The 19,823-nt window shown below is 46.8% G+C and overlaps 1 protein-coding gene across 1 annotated transcript; it reads right to left on the bottom strand.

Annotated features, from left to right (window-relative positions):
• Window positions 1-355: 355 nt before the first annotated feature.
• LOC147906338 (sodium/pyruvate cotransporter BASS2, chloroplastic-like) lies at window positions 356-19,557 on the bottom strand. Its single transcript, XM_087378155.1, has 13 exons — window positions 19,298-19,557; window positions 19,095-19,197; window positions 18,813-18,945; window positions 18,631-18,672; window positions 18,305-18,418; window positions 18,089-18,151; window positions 17,843-17,970; window positions 6,809-6,890; window positions 6,516-6,567; window positions 6,184-6,281; window positions 5,858-6,019; window positions 824-913; window positions 356-735 (listed from the first exon to the last, which is right to left on the bottom strand). The coding sequence occupies exons 1-13, from the start codon at window positions 19,413-19,415 to the stop codon at window positions 658-660; spliced, it is 1,263 nt and encodes a 420-aa protein (XP_087234281.1). The 5' UTR covers window positions 19,416-19,557; the 3' UTR covers window positions 356-657.
• Window positions 19,558-19,823: the final 266 nt, after the last annotated feature.

Below are 19,823 nucleotides of genomic sequence, written 5' to 3' on the forward strand. Positions count from 1 at the left end.
TGTGGATTTCCATCAGTTTTTGACCCAGATCTTTTCTGAGCCCTCAAAACAGCAAGGTACCTTGTTTGATTGGCTTATCTTTTGCACACGGGGGGGAGTACACATCTTTGGGTTGCAGGATGACGTGGAGGCACCTGATAATTCAAAAATTTATATCCCTTTCACTATGCTCATGAAATCTTCAGCAAAACTGGAAAAATAGCTTTTTTGCTTTAGCCTTTGTAGTCAATCATAACTTCATCTCTCTCTATGTTACCTTCCCTCTCTCTGCCTCCTTAACCTAATTAAGAGTTGCAATCCCTTATTTCATTACACTTCCAAAAATCTCTCAACTTTATAGGCCACTAGACAAAAGAATGAAAAAAATCTAATTTATATATAAAATAATGATTTCTGATGTCATGGCTACAAAATTCAGAAACCTTTTATTCATGATACATGATACCATGATACCCTATGCATCCTGCTTATTTGTCATGTAACTGCTCTGTTCATCTGAACATAATCCAAACTGCTCATTTGTAAGGTTAAATAACTGCCTTCACTGTGTGCATCCTAGTAAGGCTTTTCTGCAAATCTCAACAGAGCAGTTTGAAGCAAGCATAAACCATTGTGAAGTAAACAATACTGCCATCAGCAGGAGAAATAGGTAAGCTGTCACTCTTTGAAATCATCTTTGTCACTGAGAGGAATGGGCCTGTTCCTCCAAAATACTGCCAAAGCACTTCCTCCAAGCTGCAGAGATACCAAAGAGATATTGAGAACTTAAGAAGGAAGCGGTCGTGATTTTTGCTCATCTGCGAAGAAACACATGTAAACCTACCGCCATGAAGACAACACTGACAGCAGAAGGAACAGCAACCAAAGGATTGCTGAAATGCTTTTGTGCCAAGAGGAAACCTAAAGCAGAGCTCTGCAGGCAATATGTACACTATCAGACCCTCCTTTGACACAGTTAAGAATATCGAACTTGCAATACTTTTGTGGAGGGCACCAGAAATTAATGCAACAATCTCTCGTAATCGACAAAGCCGTTACGTATGAATTAGACTAACAGTAAGATATGAATTAGACAAGTGCATTGACACAAAAGATTCTCAAAATACCAATTAAAATATCATCTTCGAACTGATCACAAGTGAGAAAATCTACCACAAACACATGGGAATACTTTTATACAAGGGCCCTTGTACAGAGTCTCCACTAGGACTCCAAAAATAGAGGGCAGACTCCATCAAGCCATGATTATATACTTTTTAGTGTTGCAAAACTAAGTGTATATCTCATCCCCAATGAGAGGTGAGCAAAGAAGGACATGATAGAGCCCATACTCGCTTCATAAACAGAAAGGAAAAGTGGCAAGCCAACAAACTACAGCCAAAGAAATGGACAATATGGAAGAGGATCGAAAGCCTTCTTCAAATGACCAAGGCCAACCCAACAAGAAGCGAAAACACACAAAAAAAAACTGCACATCACACAATGAGAAAGTACCAACAGGGTCATGAGAGAAGCCAAAAGGAGAGGGGAGGAGAGAGGGGGGGGGCCGGGGGGCGGGGGGGGGGGGGGGGGGGGGGGAGAGAGAGAGAGAGAGAGAGAGAGAGCAGTAAATGTTTCAGCCACATACAAGACCAGCACTCTCTTCTTTTCATTTTGCTCTCTTTTTGGGGGAAAGGAGATTGGTGTAGGGCCATCGTTTGGGCAAGCCCCCATGCAGGTTGTTTCCTGGGGTTCCAAGATGGCCCCCTATGAACAGCCATAAGGAGGCAGCTGGGGGTGCTATACAACCGCCTAATGCCTCCATCCGTAGATATGTCAGGTTTTACAAAACAAATTCCCGACACTCAGGTGTCCTGCAAGATCCTTCCTGTTCTTGCTCCCACATAGAGCAAAGGTGTACACAATGTCAAGTCAGATGCCCACAGGGTAGGTTTCTGTCCAAATCTGCTCTCCACCCTGCAGCCACAACCCAACTGTGCAAAGCTATGATACTAGGTATAATCTCCCACACATCATCATCCAGTGGAGGTAAGGCTTTTTATCTAAAAGGTAGAAATATGTGGGTAAAATTTGGAACCCCTCCCTCCGGTGATTCAATCTCGGCCTCGGACTGGAAGACCTGCTCCACCTCTGAGAGCCAAGCCATCATGCCCCTCATCTGATGCAACCATGGACCTATAGTCCATGGGTAACCTCCATGGACCTTGGTGTGTGGCTAGACCATAGGTGGGTCCCAAAGGTAGACAGGAAGCGACAGGGGACCCCCTGTTTATCCACTGCCTCTCCCGAGTGAGCCTCCATACAGAAGAAGCAAGCTGTAGGCACCTTCCAATTCATATGGTATACATCAAGAAAGGTAGGAGATGTCTCTGAAATCTAAGCTGGTCATTGATGCATCAAAGTTCTGCACATGCAAAAGCATATCAAAGAGAGAGAGAGAGAGAGAGAGGAGATTCAGGCAATGGCAACTGCATATATCATCCCCTCTGAGTAGAAGGCAATCCTGTGATGAAATCCATTGCTATGTCCGTCCATTTGCCCTCTGGAAGTAATTTGCTGTCCACTTTATTCTGTTGGCAAGGCAAGCATTCATCCACGTACTTAACCACATCCCGCTCCCAGATGAAGCTCTGTTTGATTCTCTCATATGTCTTAGTGACACCTGCATGTCCAGCCATGGGCATTCCTTGAAAAACCAGCTGATATATTGTGAGTCTGGCACTAAATAAATCCTGTCCTTGCACCACAACAGCCCATTATGGAATTTGAATTCCAAGTGACCTTGGCTACAAGGCTTCTGCAAATTTGAAAATATGGGAGCTGCCTTAGAATTCTGCATATACTCTCCCTGAATGCCATGAATTCACTTCTGATATGTGGTAGAGATAGCATACAAATTGCAAGCCGACATTCTAGATAAGGCATCTGTAAGCACATTGTCCTTCCCCTTTTCTGTACTCAATGTCAAAATCATAGGAATTAAACTGCAGCCAACCACCTCTTTTGCTTATATGACGAATTTGGCTGAGTGAGGAAGAATCCGAGTGCCCTATGATCTGTTTTCACCTTAATGTTGGTCGGGTACAGATAGTGGCAAAGGCTATTACCCCATGTTCCTACCTCAGAACAACCCCAATCCTTTGCCACTAGTATCTGCCTTCACAATGAAAGGACGTGAAAAATCAAGGCACACCAAGACAGGTGCACGAGTGAGAGCAAATTTCAGATCTTCAAAATTGTGTTGTGCTTCCTTTGACCACCTAAAAGCATCCTTCTTCAAGAGGTCAGTAAGAGGAGCTGCCCTCTTGGCAAATTTGCGAATAAAGCCATCTTTCTTCTTCACCAAGAGCACTGGGGAGGCAAAAGGAGAAGTGCTATGAGAGATGACGTTCTTCTCAAGCAATTCCCGTATCTGTACTGCCACTTCCTCCCGCTCAACTTTACAAAGACGATATGGGGCTTGGTTGATGGGCTTACTAGTAGCTAGGCTCCAACAATGGCATGATCCACATCCCTCTTGGGAGGCAATTGGGCATCAGTAAATTCAAAGAGCAATTTCTGTATATCCAAGTCATCCACATGGGGAGTGCTTCCCTTCTAAGCTATAGAGGTGTTCACGATATGGATGGCATTCTCATTCTTGAGCTCTCTAACCAACTGTCTCGCTGATGGGGCTGTCATGCCCTGTAATACCACTTGCTCACCCATGTGTGCAAAGTGGAGTGTTTAGGATTCAAATCCATGCTGAATTCTCTTAGAGATTTCATCCATTCGCAGCCCATCACAACATCAATCGGACCCATGTCTAGTGCAAAAATATCTCCTGTAAAATCATAGTCATTGACAGACATGTAAAGTTTATGGGTCATTTTTGGCAGGAGTTATTTACAGCAGTACTACATACCATCCTGAGACTAAGCAGGTGGAGAAATACTTCAAGCACTATTGTCATGATACTCAGAAGTCTTGGGATAGATGGTTGGCACTTGCTGAATTTTGCTACAACAGTACCAAGCATCTTTCTATTGGCATGAGCCCGTTTGAGGCAATGTACGGATGCAAGGTTAGAATGCCCTCTTTGCTTGCAAACATGGCTGTGAAAAATCAGCAAGCACGGAAGGATTTGGAAAGGATGGATGCCCTTCTACAGTTGGCTAAAAGGAATATGCAGGATGCCCAAGCAAAGCGAATAAGTATGCGGGTGAACATAGGAGATATCTGTCTTTCAAAGGAGGGGACTTGCGTGCACTTGCATCTCCATAAGAATCATTATGCCTCGCTAAAAAGAAATACCAATACAAAGCTTGCTCATAGGTATTACGGTCCTTACAAAACCATCCGCACGGTTGGAGAGGAGACTTATCAATTCGAGCTACCCAGTACCTTCAAGATCCATGATGTTTTCCATGTCTCCTTGCTGAAACCACATGTGGGATAGCATGTGCATGTCCTACCTCAGTTGCCACCTATGGATGAGGATGGTCATATCCTCTACGTTTCCAAGCGCATTGTGGGTTTCAGAGATCACGTACTCCGCATCTAAGTATATGTTGAGTACCTCATAAGATAGAAAGGGCTTCCAGAGGATGAACAGTCATGGGAGCCAAAAAGTATTGTCCAAGAGTACCCCTATCTTTTACCAGGCTGATCAGCATCACTTGGATGTCCCAGCACCCTTGCATAGGAGCTAGTAAATGTAATTTTGAGGGCAAAATTATATGGGAAGGGATATATATATATATATATATATAAGAGAAAATAAAGGGATGGCTGATGAAGGGGGAGGAAGGGCTATGTTAGTGGTCCTTTAGGTGGAATTGGGGAGGGACTATATAAGTATCCATCCAACCGTCATTTCATACTTTTGATGTGACATCTAATTCTATCCACTCTCCCTCCCTCCTCCTACTTACAGCCTACTCTCTCCCTCTCTCTCTCTCTCTCTCTCTCTCTCTCTCCTTCCCACCCCCTTCTCCTTCCTTCTCACCCCCATTCTCTCCCTTCCACTCTTCTATCTCCTTTCTTTAACCTGCCCCTACATGTGGTTTGGCCTTGGCAAGCTTATTCTCTAGCGGATGCCAGTCAATCGTTCGGTGTTCTCCTTGTCTGCCCACTGCCCGCTGCCCGAACTGTTTGTCACGATAGCTCATCTTTTTTCCCAGAGAAAAGGAGCTCTTTTTATGCTTGACAGAAAACACCATACAAGTCAGCAACCAAAAAAAGAGACCTAGTTGTCGCCAGAAAAGGGCCAACCTGTTTCCTAAGAACCCAGCATACAGCCTAGGGTATCTTTGGAGCAGGGGCTAACAACCAAAGTGGCGGGCTATACAACCAGTGGTTCAAACACAGTATGTATATAAGCTTCGAGCCACTACTTTGTACCTTGATTGTGCAACCGTAGTCTAAATACAAGGTGACAACCAAGGTACAAACGACTATGCTCGAGTAAGAACTTAGTAGTCTCCACAAAGGTGAGTTAGAGGAGTACCCTATCTCTATGTCATTTCCCTTGATTACCTCGTCCTCGAAATCCTCCACAAATCCCTTGACCTATTGATATTCCTAGACACACACAACAACTACATTGCAGGCAAAACAAGCAAGTAGGTGAAAGAGCAAACTGCAACTGGCATAGACGCAAAGGGAAGAGACACATGAGAGTAATCACAGAAAAGAGAGCAGCCAGAGGAGCGAAAGAAGGCAAAACACACAAAGGAAGGGACACTAAAAGCAAAAAGAGCCTCATCTTCCATCCTAGACAACCCAACAGCAACAAGCAGCCATAGTAAATACTATTACAACAAGAGTAACACACAAAGTCCAGCATCAAGAAACAGATGCATCTTTTGAAACTCACCTGCATGCCACACTCAATTGATATAGTGCGAGATGTGGATTCCCCAAAGCTACAGAATTTTGAAAGCCAATAGCCCAGGAGAAATGCTGCTGCATGTAGGATTGCCACTGGTAATATTAATTGTCCACCTTGTGCTTGAAGCACTTCCGAGACTTGTCCTATCTTCCGCACATGAAAATCCACCAGATCTTATCAGAACCAATTCTTGTATAACGTCTTAGAAGAGTTACAATCCCGAAATTTCACTTAGACTGCCGAGCTCAGAGTGGTGAGACCTTTAAAAAATATAAAATAATCTATGCCAAACAACCACGGCAAAGACTCACCGGACTTGCACACAGCAAAGTTGTCAAAATAACTCCAACCAATGGTGTAAATGTTGTTAATTTTTCGGTGAACTTTGGAAAGTACTCATGGGACAGGACTGCAGACAGTGCATGTTTCCCATATGCAAAGTCAGCTCCATTGAATCTGTTTCATCCCTACTTGATGTGCGTGATCTGAACATTCAAAGGAGTAGGACCTAATTTTTGCACAACCTACTCATCTTACAGCATTGGGCAATAAACAAGATGCAAGTATCTATAGTCTAGACTGCAAAGCATGCACATCTAATGTCTAGATCAGATTGCATTAACGTATCAACATGAGAACTTACCTCCAATAATCGTGGGCACGAGAACCACCTGGAATGTACTTAAAGCCAATCCCTGCATCACAAAGTGATTCCTTTTAGCATGGGAAAATACATGATTCAATGTGCATGGATACAAAACTCTTCCAAAGAAGGAGCTATAGACACAGAATGCAATAACCCCTCCCCCCCCCCCTTCCCCAAAAGAAAGGGATGATGATTCTAAGAGTCTTTGCAAAATTAACAACTTAATCAATGCACACACTGTACAGACAATCAACCAAGTGAAGAAGATTTTGGAATGGAATCAAGCTTACGGCTGCATCAACCGGCACTAATTGGCCAGCCAAAACTTTGGTGAGGAGTGGAGTCATTAATATTGCACCAATCGTAGAGCAGCTGCAGTGACATGCCACAATTTCAACACTTCAATCAATTTCCACACATCAACTACATTCAAAGTGAAACACCTACCACAGCTTTTTTCAGTCCCACTTATATATTTCTGTTAATAGTTACGATGTTTTTGTCAACACAAATCAAGATACTTAAATTGCCAATACACTTAAGATACTTAAATCCATAGAAAACACAAACAACAACAGTCAATTATCATCATCACATCCCACCTGAGTTTATGTGCCTTTGGATCCGATGGTCTATTACTTCTCTTTGTATCCAAAAAACATACCGTCTAATATATTATTTAAACAAGGTAAATCAGCTGTCTGTGAGAAGCTGATAGTAATAGGGAATACCTAGCTACCTTGCAGCCTGCTTCACCGTTCCTAGCTTACTCCCTAAGCTACATTGAATGATGAATCAGCGTGCAGGTATCAGCAACCAGTGCAGTTCACTCAATCCATGAAATATAAAAGATAAGTACTTGCCAAGGCCATTGGAGGTCAGTGCTCGCGCAGAGGTACAGGGGCTCAGGGCATCCGGACAGGCCGGCTTCAGGACGGATCACTCGACTTACGATCACATTTTTACACTTAGAGGGATCATTGAGGAGGCCAGACACAGGAGACAGAGTATATTGTTGCTTTGTGGATTTCCGCAAGGCATTCGACACCGTTCCCCGCGCCCGACTCATCAGACGCCTACAGGAGTTAGGATACGACTCGGTGATTATCTGGGCAGTAGTAGCTCTCTATGAGCGGGTGACGGGGCACGTCAGGATTGGCACCAACTGGACCCCAGAGATCACGAGCACTATCGGAGTCAAACAAGGATGTTCCTTGTCACCGACTCTATTTGGCCTCTACATCGACGAGCTCGAGACCACCATCAGGACACACAGAGGTGCAGGCTGCTCTCTTGTGAAGGCTGTCATCCAGATTCTCCTATACGCAGACGATGTAGTACTACTATCCTCTTCTGCTACTGATCTTCAGCGACACCAAGATGGACTTTAAGTCTTCTGTGATACACATGACTTGAAGATCAACCTTGGGAAAACCAAGGTGATGATCTTCAACACTTCCAGACCCGCTATTTATTGCTGCAGTACGGTTATATATCACTTTCCTATATTAGTACAGAATCGTGTGTATCAGTTCCTCTTCGCCGGCGACTCTGTTGAGATAGTTGACTCTTACACATACTTGGGCGTTGTCTTCTCAGGCCCGATCTTCACGATGCGCCCGGCCATGCAGGCCAGGATCAGTCGAGGATACGCCGCTCTTGCCAGGCTGGAGCGACAGTGCTACCACTCCCACTTCCAGGAACCGCGGACCAAGTCTCTCCTTTTTGATTCTTTGGTCCGCCCAGCAGGCATGTACGGTAGCCCTTAGTGGAGAGTCGACCTTTCAAACACAGAGTGGGCTCGAGGACATGGTTTCTTCACTCCGAGCTTCCTGTGAAGCTCGACTTCTACCGCCGACACTGCCTCCAGATCTCACAGGAGCGCTTCTTCACACCTCCGGGTTACACACAACTTCATCTACCACATGCGCTCCGGATCTCCCTCGCTCAGTTTAGGGTCTCGTCACACCGATTACGGATCGAGAGCGGACACGCAGAGGGTATCCCACGAGAGGACTGCCTTTGCCCACTTTGCGACTTACAGGAGATCGAGTCGGAGGAGCACTTTGCTTTCAGATGTCCCATCTATTATGCCATTTGAGGCCGGTACCACTGCCTCTTCCGCGACGGATTCGGCTCCCTCCCACACATGCTACAGTTCCCGGATCAGCGATGCCTAGCCGCTTTCTTACATGAGATGACTCGCCACCGAGATACCTCTCTCCGAGCACGGCGACACGAGCAGCACACACAACGTGAGGACACCCAGCGGCCTATCACTGATTTCTTCCAATCACAGGATACCTCTCCTCAGTCTAGCCGACGACGCGGACGTGAACGAGAGCCAGAGCCACGACAGCTGCGCCAACGGACAGACTCACCCATCCGGTTCCATGACATCTCGTCTCTGCTCTTTGCCCGCCCCACCGGGGTTACCGTTGCCCTCATCCACAGGGCCACCCGACGACCGAGCTCGACTAGGCCGCATGACGTCAGAGGCCAATCATCTATCGCAGGGTTTTTTCCGACCTCCCATTTGACGGCCCCTCTATGATTGGTCTCTGACGATCATCACCTGCACATGTATACTGTATCTCCCCCCTCTGCCCCATTTTTGGTGCCCCCCCCCTTCTTTTTTGTATCATCTAGAGGTAGACACATATTTTTTGTATCAGGACTAGACACACCGTCCTTCATAACCTCTTTTTTGTAGAAACGGTTGGCTGGCCCGTTTTGAGACCGCCACCGTTATGCTCATTGTATCAGTTATCTTTAGTCTCATAGACCTTCACGGTCTCCCAAAGACTTTAATAAACTTTCTCTTTTCTCTCTCTCTCTCTCTCTCTCTCTCTCTCTCTCTCTCTCTCTCTCTCTCTACGCTGGTATTCTCTTGCAAAATAGCTTTGCTCAAATAATTGCTTGGACATTAGCATGGAAATTCGTCAAGTGGGTCATCTCGTATGAAACACCACCAGTATCTTGATTGTAGAAGGTAGACAGGTTTCCCATATTTTTTTAAAGGGTAGTAGAGTGCAAGCGTCTATGTACCAATCCTATTGTCTTTCTACCTTCAAATGTCTTTAAAAGTCCTTATGTACAAAGTGCCCCCTCCCTCCCAGCCTCCCCCATCCTGTCGCGACCCCCCGCCTCAGGCCCCCTGCATCACAGGGGTTTTCTCTGCATCCGCCTCCATAGCCTCTGCATCCAGTTGAGGGGCTGTTTCCCAGCCCTCTCTCACCTCCATTGCAGCGCAGGGCTGTTTCCAGCCCCCGCCTCTCACTGCAGGGTCATTCCAGCCCACCTGCCATCGCTGGGCTGCTCCCAGCCCTCCGCCTACACCGAGTTCTGCTCCAGCCCACAGTTGGTCCCTGCTGACCCTGCACCTGCAAAACAGCAAGAAGACAGTCAAGAACATCAAGAAAGCACTTACAGGAGCTCTCTAGTGAATCATGACTCAGCCTTCAGGTTGCGGGCCTGCTCCACCACATCTCCAGCTCTCCAGGCCCACCCAGGATAGTACCAGCTGCTGCGAGTCTTGCCAAAGGGCCGCCAAGGGTGGAGAACAGGTCGTACATACAGCTCCAGGACCCCACAGGAGGCTGCAGGGATCTCCAAGCTATTTGCCAGTCCTATATTGCTTCAGATGGTGCTGGACTCTGATGCATCACTTGGAGAGAGCTGGGAACAAGCACCAAGGCTCTTAGACTGCCACGCTCCAAGAACAAATCAACTCGTAGACCCGGACCTCTTGAGTTTCTGCATGAGGCCCCAGCCCCATACATGACCTCCAGTCTGCTCCGCACACGCTACTGCTCCAACCAAACAGGGCTGCCTCGCCATGTGAGTTGCTGCATGAGGCCCCAGCCCCATACATGACCTCCAGTCTGCTCCGCACACGCTACTGCCCCAACCAAACAGTACTGCCCCAACCAAACAGGGCTGCCTCGCCATGTAAGGGTTTGATGACGGATGGGAGCCTCCTCCAGTCCCCTAATCTATCACAAGTGAAGGGCTGTGTACCCTTCCCTCCCTCTTAGAATTTTCTGCAAAGGCAAGAACAAAAGAGAGTGAGAGAACTCAGGAAAGAAAATGGCGAAAGGAGAAAAAGCTGAGAAGGAGAAAGAAAACTCCAAGAAGGTTGAGAAGCAACTGAAAGAGTCCAAGCTTGATGACATTAACAGACACAGCAACCGCAGTGGCCTGCAGGTAAATAGTACTGCCACACAGAAAGCAACCAATGCGGTTCCAGCCTAGACATCAACGCCGACATCATTATCATCACCACCCCCATCATCACTGGCAGCTTCTACACCGACCTTGTAGGCGACAGCACACCACCTTTGGGGATGACAGCATCAGTGACCTCATCTCTCCCGCTACTGCAGACTTGGCACCAGGATCAGCACAGAGAACACCACTGTCATCCCTGACCTATACAGGCCAACAATATACTTCATCCCTCCTCTCACCTCCCCCCGAGTCAGCCACCATTTCAGCCCATAGCTGGAATTAACTCACCGTTACTCCAGACATTCCCCCCCAGCTCACAGCCACCCCCCACCATCCAATCCCACTCCTCCACCTTCATACCAGCTCCATTTCAGTTCCAGATTATGAGGACCCGACTTCCTCCGAGCTGTGACCCAGGACCCTTGATTGATGTACACAACATATGTGCATGGGAGGTGGGGCTGACCTATTTTGCACAAGAGCAGGCCTGCTTCATCCACGAAAAAGCCCCTATCATACAGGAGAAGGCTAGCCTCATACAGGGGCTTACACAAGACATCTTACAGCTTCGGAAGGAGGTGACCGGCTTCAGGTGGTACACCAGCAGTAGAGGCCCAGATTGTTAGAAAGGTCACCTCCCCATCTGTAAGCCCCCATATGAGCAGAGTATTGCTGGGCGGGGGGGGGGGGACCTAGGTCTTGAGAGACTGAAACATGGGCAGGGTTATGTCTGCCATGTGGGCAGGAATCAAAGAATGAAGAAAAGTGAGGTACCTGGAGGAGCCATGGTGGCTGCAACAAATGGAGCTCATGGACAGAAAGCTGGCTACGGTTGCTCAGCTTGGATCTGGCCTGGCAGATGCATATTTGGAGCAGCACCAGATGGCAGGGTATTCCCAGAAAATAGGCACCTGTGTGGCAAGCCAGGTGGCAGAGTTCGTGGATAGGAAATCGACCTGCAGCAGGCCCTGGACATGGCGCAGCATGGCGGGCCAAAGAGAGCCTGCAGAGGGCTGCAAAAGGCAGGGGCATTGGGCAGCTCCTACATGGCAGAAGCAACAGCCCAAAAAGGGCCTGGCAAAAGCCCTTTTATAGGGCTGGTTGGACCAGCCAACCTAGTCGGCTTTTACAGACCAGTCTGGTCGGCCAGACTGGTCGGTTCTAGTCAGCAGCCCTTGGAGGCTATAAAAGGAGAGGCCCCAGGCCTCATTTCATCATCCAGCAGCCAGCACACTTGAGAGCAGCAGGAGCAGCAGCATACACTCCCTCAGGCCTACATTCAGGAGATAGAGGAGAACAAGAAGAGCTGCAGACTGAGCTCACAGAGGGCTGGGGATTTTGGCTGTCTTCTAGAGCAGCAAGAAGCTGAGATTTAGACGGAAAGTCTACATATGCTCGAGGTGGAGCACGCGGGCTCCAGTCTAGAGATAGCCAGCAGATAGGAGGATTGTGGTAAGATCAGAGGACCACACCTTGGTGGGACTCTGGATCTATCTCTTTTGTATTGTGTCCATAGCTCTGGCTGCTTCATTGTCTATTGATGAGTCTGCACACCTATGCTACGCACAAATTTGTGATTCCACACCCCACACCACACTGTGTGAGCTCTTGAGCAATTCTATCAGTCTTCCACTGTGCATACCCTCTGTTGGTTGATTTCTAACACAGATAGCCACCATGCAGTTGGTTATCGCGGAGACATCCACATGGGTGAACTTGTCAAAAGGGAACCTGCAAAGGCATCCGTTTCGGCCACTCTCCTGGAGCAACAACAGAGGGCCAATAAGGCACTCAATATCAGAGTTCGTGGGATTCCTCATACTATTGCCATTCAGATGGGCGATGCGAGCACCTTCATGGCTACCACCCTAGGGGTCTCACAGCATGCAATCGAGGGAGCCTACCGCATGGGGAGAGACCCCAACCGAGAGCAGCACGTCCTCTTACGATTCCGCGACACTCATGCCCGACTAGCAGCACGGCGTTGATCGGTCCTATGAGACCATCCCTCAATATCCATGGATGAGGACCTGGCACCCCTATACATTGAGGAGAGACGCATTCTGAACAGCAGCTGGACATGGCCTGCAAGGAGGGAAAGTGGGCGGTAGTACGACGTGGACGACCCCTCACCAGCTCCCGTCGGGCACTTGCTCACTCTCCTACATAGGGGGGGTGCGGTCTATGAGACTCGACATACTAAGACTCTGTCCTGTACCATCTCGAACTGCAATAGTACCTTATGGTCAAAGATGTGGAACTTCTCGGAGTCTTACACAGGACGAGCCATAGTCTTCTACACAGATACATATCAGAGTCCAGAGCGCCTACTACCGGTGGTTATCACATACTCATGGGAGACAACATACCAAAGAAACTACTCTAGGTGGTTAGCACATACACATGGGAGATAACATACAGATACGAGACAAGGGATGCATTCGAAGTACGAGGGTAAGGGAGGGCAATACTTTACAAAGTATCCCTCACCAAGGCAATCTCAATACAAAGGAGGGACACGCACTCAAGATTCCTCTAGATTCGAACCCGACGCGTAGCTAGTCGAGAACTTTTCACCGCAGTATGCTACTTTCCACTTGAGATCTCCCATTTTACCAAAGATAAACGCGAGCAGGCCGGGATGTCACTATACGCAGCCCTCCATCCCGACATTATGGACTTCTTGAGCTATAGAGGAGTCCTCGTTGGGGACTTCAACGAAAGGACAAGCGCACATCACGTATCGATTCTGGACTTCTGAGACGATGCTGTCTTGCTACTAGAGGTTGATCTTGACAAAGCAAGTATGACACAAGTCTCCACTCACATATGGGCCCTAGTCACATCACATGGACATGCACTTTTGAATATGGGTAGGATGCACGATCTTATCATTTACAATGGTCTCAACCAAAGGCCCTCTTCAGCTGGTTTCCCACATGGGAGAGGCTTCAACGTAGTTGACTACATCATGGAATCCCCTACCTCACATCACATATCACGGGCTTCTCTGTTTCATCACCCCCTCCAGGAGCAGACCACATCTACCTCTTCTTCAGCATCTCCACCCCTCATCTCACGACACTACCCACACCACCTATCACTCGCACCACTTACCATGATATAAACTTTGACCATAATCTCTCGCCCAAATATTCGGAGGGACTATAAGGCTGCTCACATACATCGATCACACAACACTACTAGAGGACATTGCCGCTCTAATCACTCATTCACTTCACGAGACTGCCCTCCGCACCTTCTCTGACACCACCCGCTCCACTTGCCCTCCGCTCCTTGGTTCTATGCCCTACAATAGCATATATGATGGTGGGTACAAGTCTCTTCGCTGCCTACTCAGATTCAAGACCAAGCATAGCCTTCTGAGCGAGCCAGAGAGTACCGTCGACTAGTACAATAGAAGAGGCTAAAAGCAGACTTTTGTCAAAGCGAGGAGAAATTAATAAACATCTTGTTTACCACCGACTCCAAGGATTGTTAGTAGAAGTTCCTTGAGCGGCGATTCTTGTCACCCCTCACAGACACCCAAATCTGGCATTATGCAAGCACACTGTATGACATCCCTACCAGCCCACCCCTAACCTCTGGCACTCACCTCGCCCTACCTCTTGCAAAGGGGCGGTGTCAAGGACACAATATTAAAGCTCCACAATGGCCAAACAAAAGATCATGAGGGACTATGCACTGAGTTTATTGCATATGGGATAGACACTCTAGCTCCGCTTTTAGCAAAGCTCTTCAATGATGCGGTCTGTCTTGGCTTTTCACACACCTAGACACTCAACACCATCACACCCATTCATAAGGCAAGAAACCCCATGAGCCCGAAAAACTACTAGATCATCATGATCAAACATGTCATGTCTAAGATATATGCATCAATACTTGACACAAAGGTAAGCTGATTCGCAAAGATGCAAGGACTCAACGCAAAGGCAAAGACCAGATTCCAACGCGATCACGAGACCATGGATCATAGACTCACACTCAAGAGTGTCATAGAGAGGCTGAGTTTGGGTCACCTCCGTTGCCACTTGATGCGGCATTTCAGGTCATCACGTATTTATACCACATCAAGGAGTACAACTCCTATATCTCAGGACGACATAGACTACCATGGCTAGCACTATCCTTCTCCATGGCCCTAGCAGCTAAGGGTGATCAGAGATGCTAGTATGTGCACGCATGCATGTGGTTAAGAGATTAGAGCCCCACATGGACAGGTTACCTCCCTTTCAGTACAGCATCGACGCTCCATCTATCCCACTCAGATATCACAAGGTCAGGTAATCTGAGAGGACCTTCTACAGCTACAGACATTCAAAACCTAGTTGGCATAGAGTGAGCTCCTCTACAGAGATCACTGCTCGTGCATCTCTAAGGAGGCCTTCATTGATCCACCAAGGTATACCCAAATCACCCCCCACATTCACTGAGGATCTCTATCAAGCAGTTCCATCTTTCATCACACCGACTCCGCATTGAGAGTGGACGAGCGGGCAGACCCAGGGAGAGTCGCATCTGTACCTTGTGTGATCCACACAAGGTCAAATCAAAGAAGCACTTAGGTGCCCTGTATACTATGAGATCTGAGACCACTACCACTGCTCTTTAAGGATGGTTTCAGGCCCCTCTCCAGATTCCTCTCCTACCCAAATCAGGGATGCCTCGCCACCTTCATCCATGAGGCAATTAGGCATAGAAAGCATCTACACAGATTGAAGAGACACGGGCAAGGCAGACCAACCACGCCACGGGTAGTCAATGAGGGAGAGATCCAAAGCCAACATCACAACACACTCGACATAGGACAGACGCAAAGATCATGCTTGGTGACATCCCATCCATGTTCAAGACCAAGGCACGTCCGACAAGGGTTATTGTGGTCCTTGTTAAACGCAAAGCCATTGCCGAGAGGCCACAACAGACAACATCTACAAATAGCCGCCATTGCTCTATCTTTGGCTTCATGCCAATACAGCCCCCATACATCATGACCCACCATGATATCCCACACCTTTTTGGGACCCCCACTCACGTAGCTGATGTATTTGACTACTTGATATTACATTTGATATGATGTTGATGATGAAGCTATGACTAAGTAGTACTTAGCACTTAGCATGGGTGATGATGCTCATTTAGTAGCTCCACCCTTTCAGCTTATTGTATCAGGTTTCTCTCAGTCTCATAGACCCATCTGTCTTTCAAAGACTTTAATAAACTTCTCTCTCTCTCTCTCTCTCTCTCTCTCTCTCTCTCTCTCTCTCTCTCCCCATCTGTCTTTCAAAGACTTTAATAAACTCTCTCTCTCTCTCTCTCTCTCTCTCTCTCTCTGCAGTAAGAGGAGATTCTACTCCTTTCAGTCTATGAATGTATTTATACTTTCCAAAAGGCACAAGACCCCATGGACTCCTCCAACTACATGAGACACCACTTCTCCACCTTTCAGACAGCAAACCTATTATTGAGGAAGACAAGTACAGAAAGTTTACAGCTGCATGAATCATAAGAAGGCTTTGATTTGTCGACATTCCACAAATATGGGATCCCGCGGAGGGAAATTTGATGTCACAGCTCTTTATGGGTGACTGTAGGGGTTCAACTCCATCAGGCTGGCCTGGCTCATTGGGGTGAAGCAAAGCCACCCTTCATCTCCGACCCTGCTTAGACTGTACACTAAGCAGATTTGACATGACATGATTTTACGCAGTCACAAGTACAGACAACACTAAGCCTTCAGCAGTAGCTGCAGACTCTATGGTATTGAATAGTTTGCCTTATTTAAAACCAAGGTCCTGACATCAGACCCATAGTCGAGGATGAACCTTGCAGCACCCAAGTTCCACCGTGAGTGCAGCCAAAGGAATAGGTATCACACGAAAAAGGATAGAGCATGCTTAAGAGAGAGAGAGAGAGTACCCTACTGGCACATGTGAAACTGCGAAAAATACAGCAGCACAAACTTCAGTACAAGATGTAATGGGGGGGAAAAGGGACGGAGGGGTTAATAGGGTATATACTGCCTTCAAAGACTGTAGGCAAAGGCCATCTACACAGAGTGTGCAGGAGGTAACACCATGAGGCAGACAGGCCCAGCAACAAAATAAGGCAAACACAACAGCAAGCACAGAGAACGATCGTGAACAGAAAGAGAGAGTCCTCCATTTATAAAAGGATTAAGGGGCCTTGAGAATGTATATAAGTACCGTCATAAGACTAGAATACATCCAATCTTACAACTTAAACAAAATTAATAATAAATGACTTTAGACAAATTAATAGTAAATGACAATGCAATCGACTTTATACAAATTAATAGTAAATGAGAAATAAAAAATAATTTTTAGTAAGGAAAGCTATGTTATGTTCTCAACAGTACCCAAGCACAAGCTGCCATCTGGGTTTCAAAAGATTCAGAAACTCTTGGGTAAACCAGTACTTAATAAGCTTTCAAATCCCAACCAAACAACAAAAACTTTCATAGGAAAAAGGAAGAAACAAGAAGAAAATAAGAATAAAAAATGCGGAGAGAGAGAGAGAGAATTAAATTAAATTAAATTCCACCATAACAAACCTAGAAGGATTCATTCTTGAAATTACTCCCTAAGGTTAAGCCTTTTCACCTACTCAAGGAACAAATCGTGCCAATAGCATGAAAACATCCCCTTCCAATAGCCTCTTACTGATGCCTAGCCAGCATCTAATGGCCCAGGCAGCACCCAATGCCTTCATGACAGCAACAGCATCCAAAATATGCCTTCAACATCACATGGCTCAACGCTCTTAGGATGGCAGTTGCCAGCCAATGCCATTCATATCCAAGCTCCTACACTCTACAGAAGCAAAAATTGGAACCGCCCATTGCCCTGGAACTGCCTCTTAACATAAACACGTGCTGCCATGCTTGCAGGCTTGGATCCTTTGCATATAATCCAATAGTTGTCATGCCGTTCTTAAGATCAACGCTTAGCAGTACCTCAACCAATAACAGCATTAAGAGATACCCCATCATACTGAAAAAGCATCGTTTCCTAACTAAGCATACATGTTTGGACACGGAAATGGCTTACGTTGTCATGAGAACAGACAATGCCACATTGCCTTTGGATATGTATGTTGCGACGTTGGATGCCTGACCTCCAGGACAGCATGATACAAGAATGAGACCGGTTGCAAGAGGAGCCGGCAGTTTCAGGGACTAGTGTGGCAAATCAAAAATCGGGACATCAGTATATTCTCAACCAAAGAGAAGTGCAAAATCCGTACAAGCAACAGGAAAATATCTAACAAACGAGAATGAAAAATGTCTTCCATACCAAGGATATAAGAAACCCAAGTACCGGCTTAACAAAATATTGTGCCACAAAACCCACCCCCACCTGCAAATTCGGTTATCACACTAAGTGATATTGTGTTATCGTTGATAAATTGAAAATGGAAACACTTCCTTCATACATAACAGTAGGTAATCGTTACACATGAAAGGAAAAAAACACACGAGTAAGATAGCATGTACTGAGTCTGACTCTCACCGTCCATGGATTTCGTAGGCATCTCCTGAAGTCTTCAAAGGTAAGGGTCAGACCCATGGAGAGCATCAAAAAGCCTAAACATAAGGTAAACAGATCTGTCTGTAACCAAGTTACCTGGGGGAAAAAACAACCTCCATTGGTTCCCAATATAATCAAGGTCACACGCTAGACAATATTTTAGCCGATGCCACTACAAATTACATATCGAACTTTGGTGGGGCAGCCGCTATGCATTGAGAGAATTCTCTCCTTGCCCGTATCTGCGTTCAAGAAAGGTGAAAATGCGAGAATTTGCGTGTGCAAAGATGACGTGTACTGATTCTTACTGCAGATGGTTTGTAAATGCCGATTATCGTACCCAGAATCACCTGGAAAATGAGTAGCAGTTGTTAGATAAGATACTGCGATGAAGATCACGAGGTTAGGAGCGTAGGCCGCCAGCTGACAAATAAAGGTTGTTCTGTTTGCATGATTCCTAGGAGAGATGTGACGTGTTACGAAATAGTACCCAGACAGGAAACATTGTCGTCAGCACTTCCACCACTCTCTCAAACTGACTGACACTAGACGCAGCTTCACTGGAACCTCCACCTGAGTCCCCCATCGCATTAGCTTCTGCTTTGCATGCAAATTGACGGCTTCTGCAGTTCAGAATAATAGTGAGCGATTACAGAGTCAGCGTTCATGTCAACGTATCTCCTATCTTGATTGACATGATGCAAGCCGACAATTCCTTGCACAGATTCTAGTAAGCAGCCCCTGTTTGGGACAATAAGGTAGAAAAACTTGCCTCGAGGAGAACGGTAAAAGGGGGGAGAGACGCATCCTTGGAGAACTTGCCATCGACGGCAACGAGATCTCTCGATCGCCTCCGGAGCTTCTGAGAGAGGATCCTAATGCAGGAATCAACAAAAGAGAGGTCAGAATGAGGTGGAGAGCAATAGTAAAGAGGGCGAAAAAGGGAGGAAGAAAGCAATGCGAGGAAGGAGGTACCAAGGGGGGGGGAGAGAGCGAAGGAGAAAGAGGAGGAAGGGGCATGGCGGAGGAGGAGCGATGAAGAAGAAGATGATGATGATACAAGGGAGCAGGAGAAAGTGAGGAGAGCTGCCATCGCTAAGCTAGCTAGCTAGCGCTGTGTGTGTATGTGTGTGTGTGTGTGTGAGAGTGAGAGACAGAGAAGAGGGAGGCTGAGGTTTTGAGGTATTTTTGGGGTGGTTGTTTTGTAGGTAGTGGGGGAAAGGAATGCAACAAAATTATGGAACAAGAATAGCAGGCCATTATAACACGACAAGGAGCGTAGCTTGCGAGGCCTCCATTTTGGCATAAACATCAATCACAAGTTAGCACCCCCTCCCTCACACCATAGGTCAGTTAGGAGACCACCCACGGGCTCAAACCGAATGCCCACGGCCTCTAGGAATCTACCTCTGTTAACCAAAGGAGGTGGCCAAACCACCACCTCGGTGCATACACCCCGATTGCACGAGAAAGGGTCCTTCGTTACCTTATCACTCTTCTT

This window comes from Dipteris shenzhenensis, chromosome 1 (assembly GCF_047967505.1).
Source record: "Dipteris shenzhenensis isolate YYH24624 ecotype China chromosome 1, Dip_SZ_1.0, whole genome shotgun sequence".
Lineage (NCBI taxonomy): Eukaryota > Viridiplantae > Streptophyta > Polypodiopsida > Gleicheniales > Dipteridaceae > Dipteris > Dipteris shenzhenensis.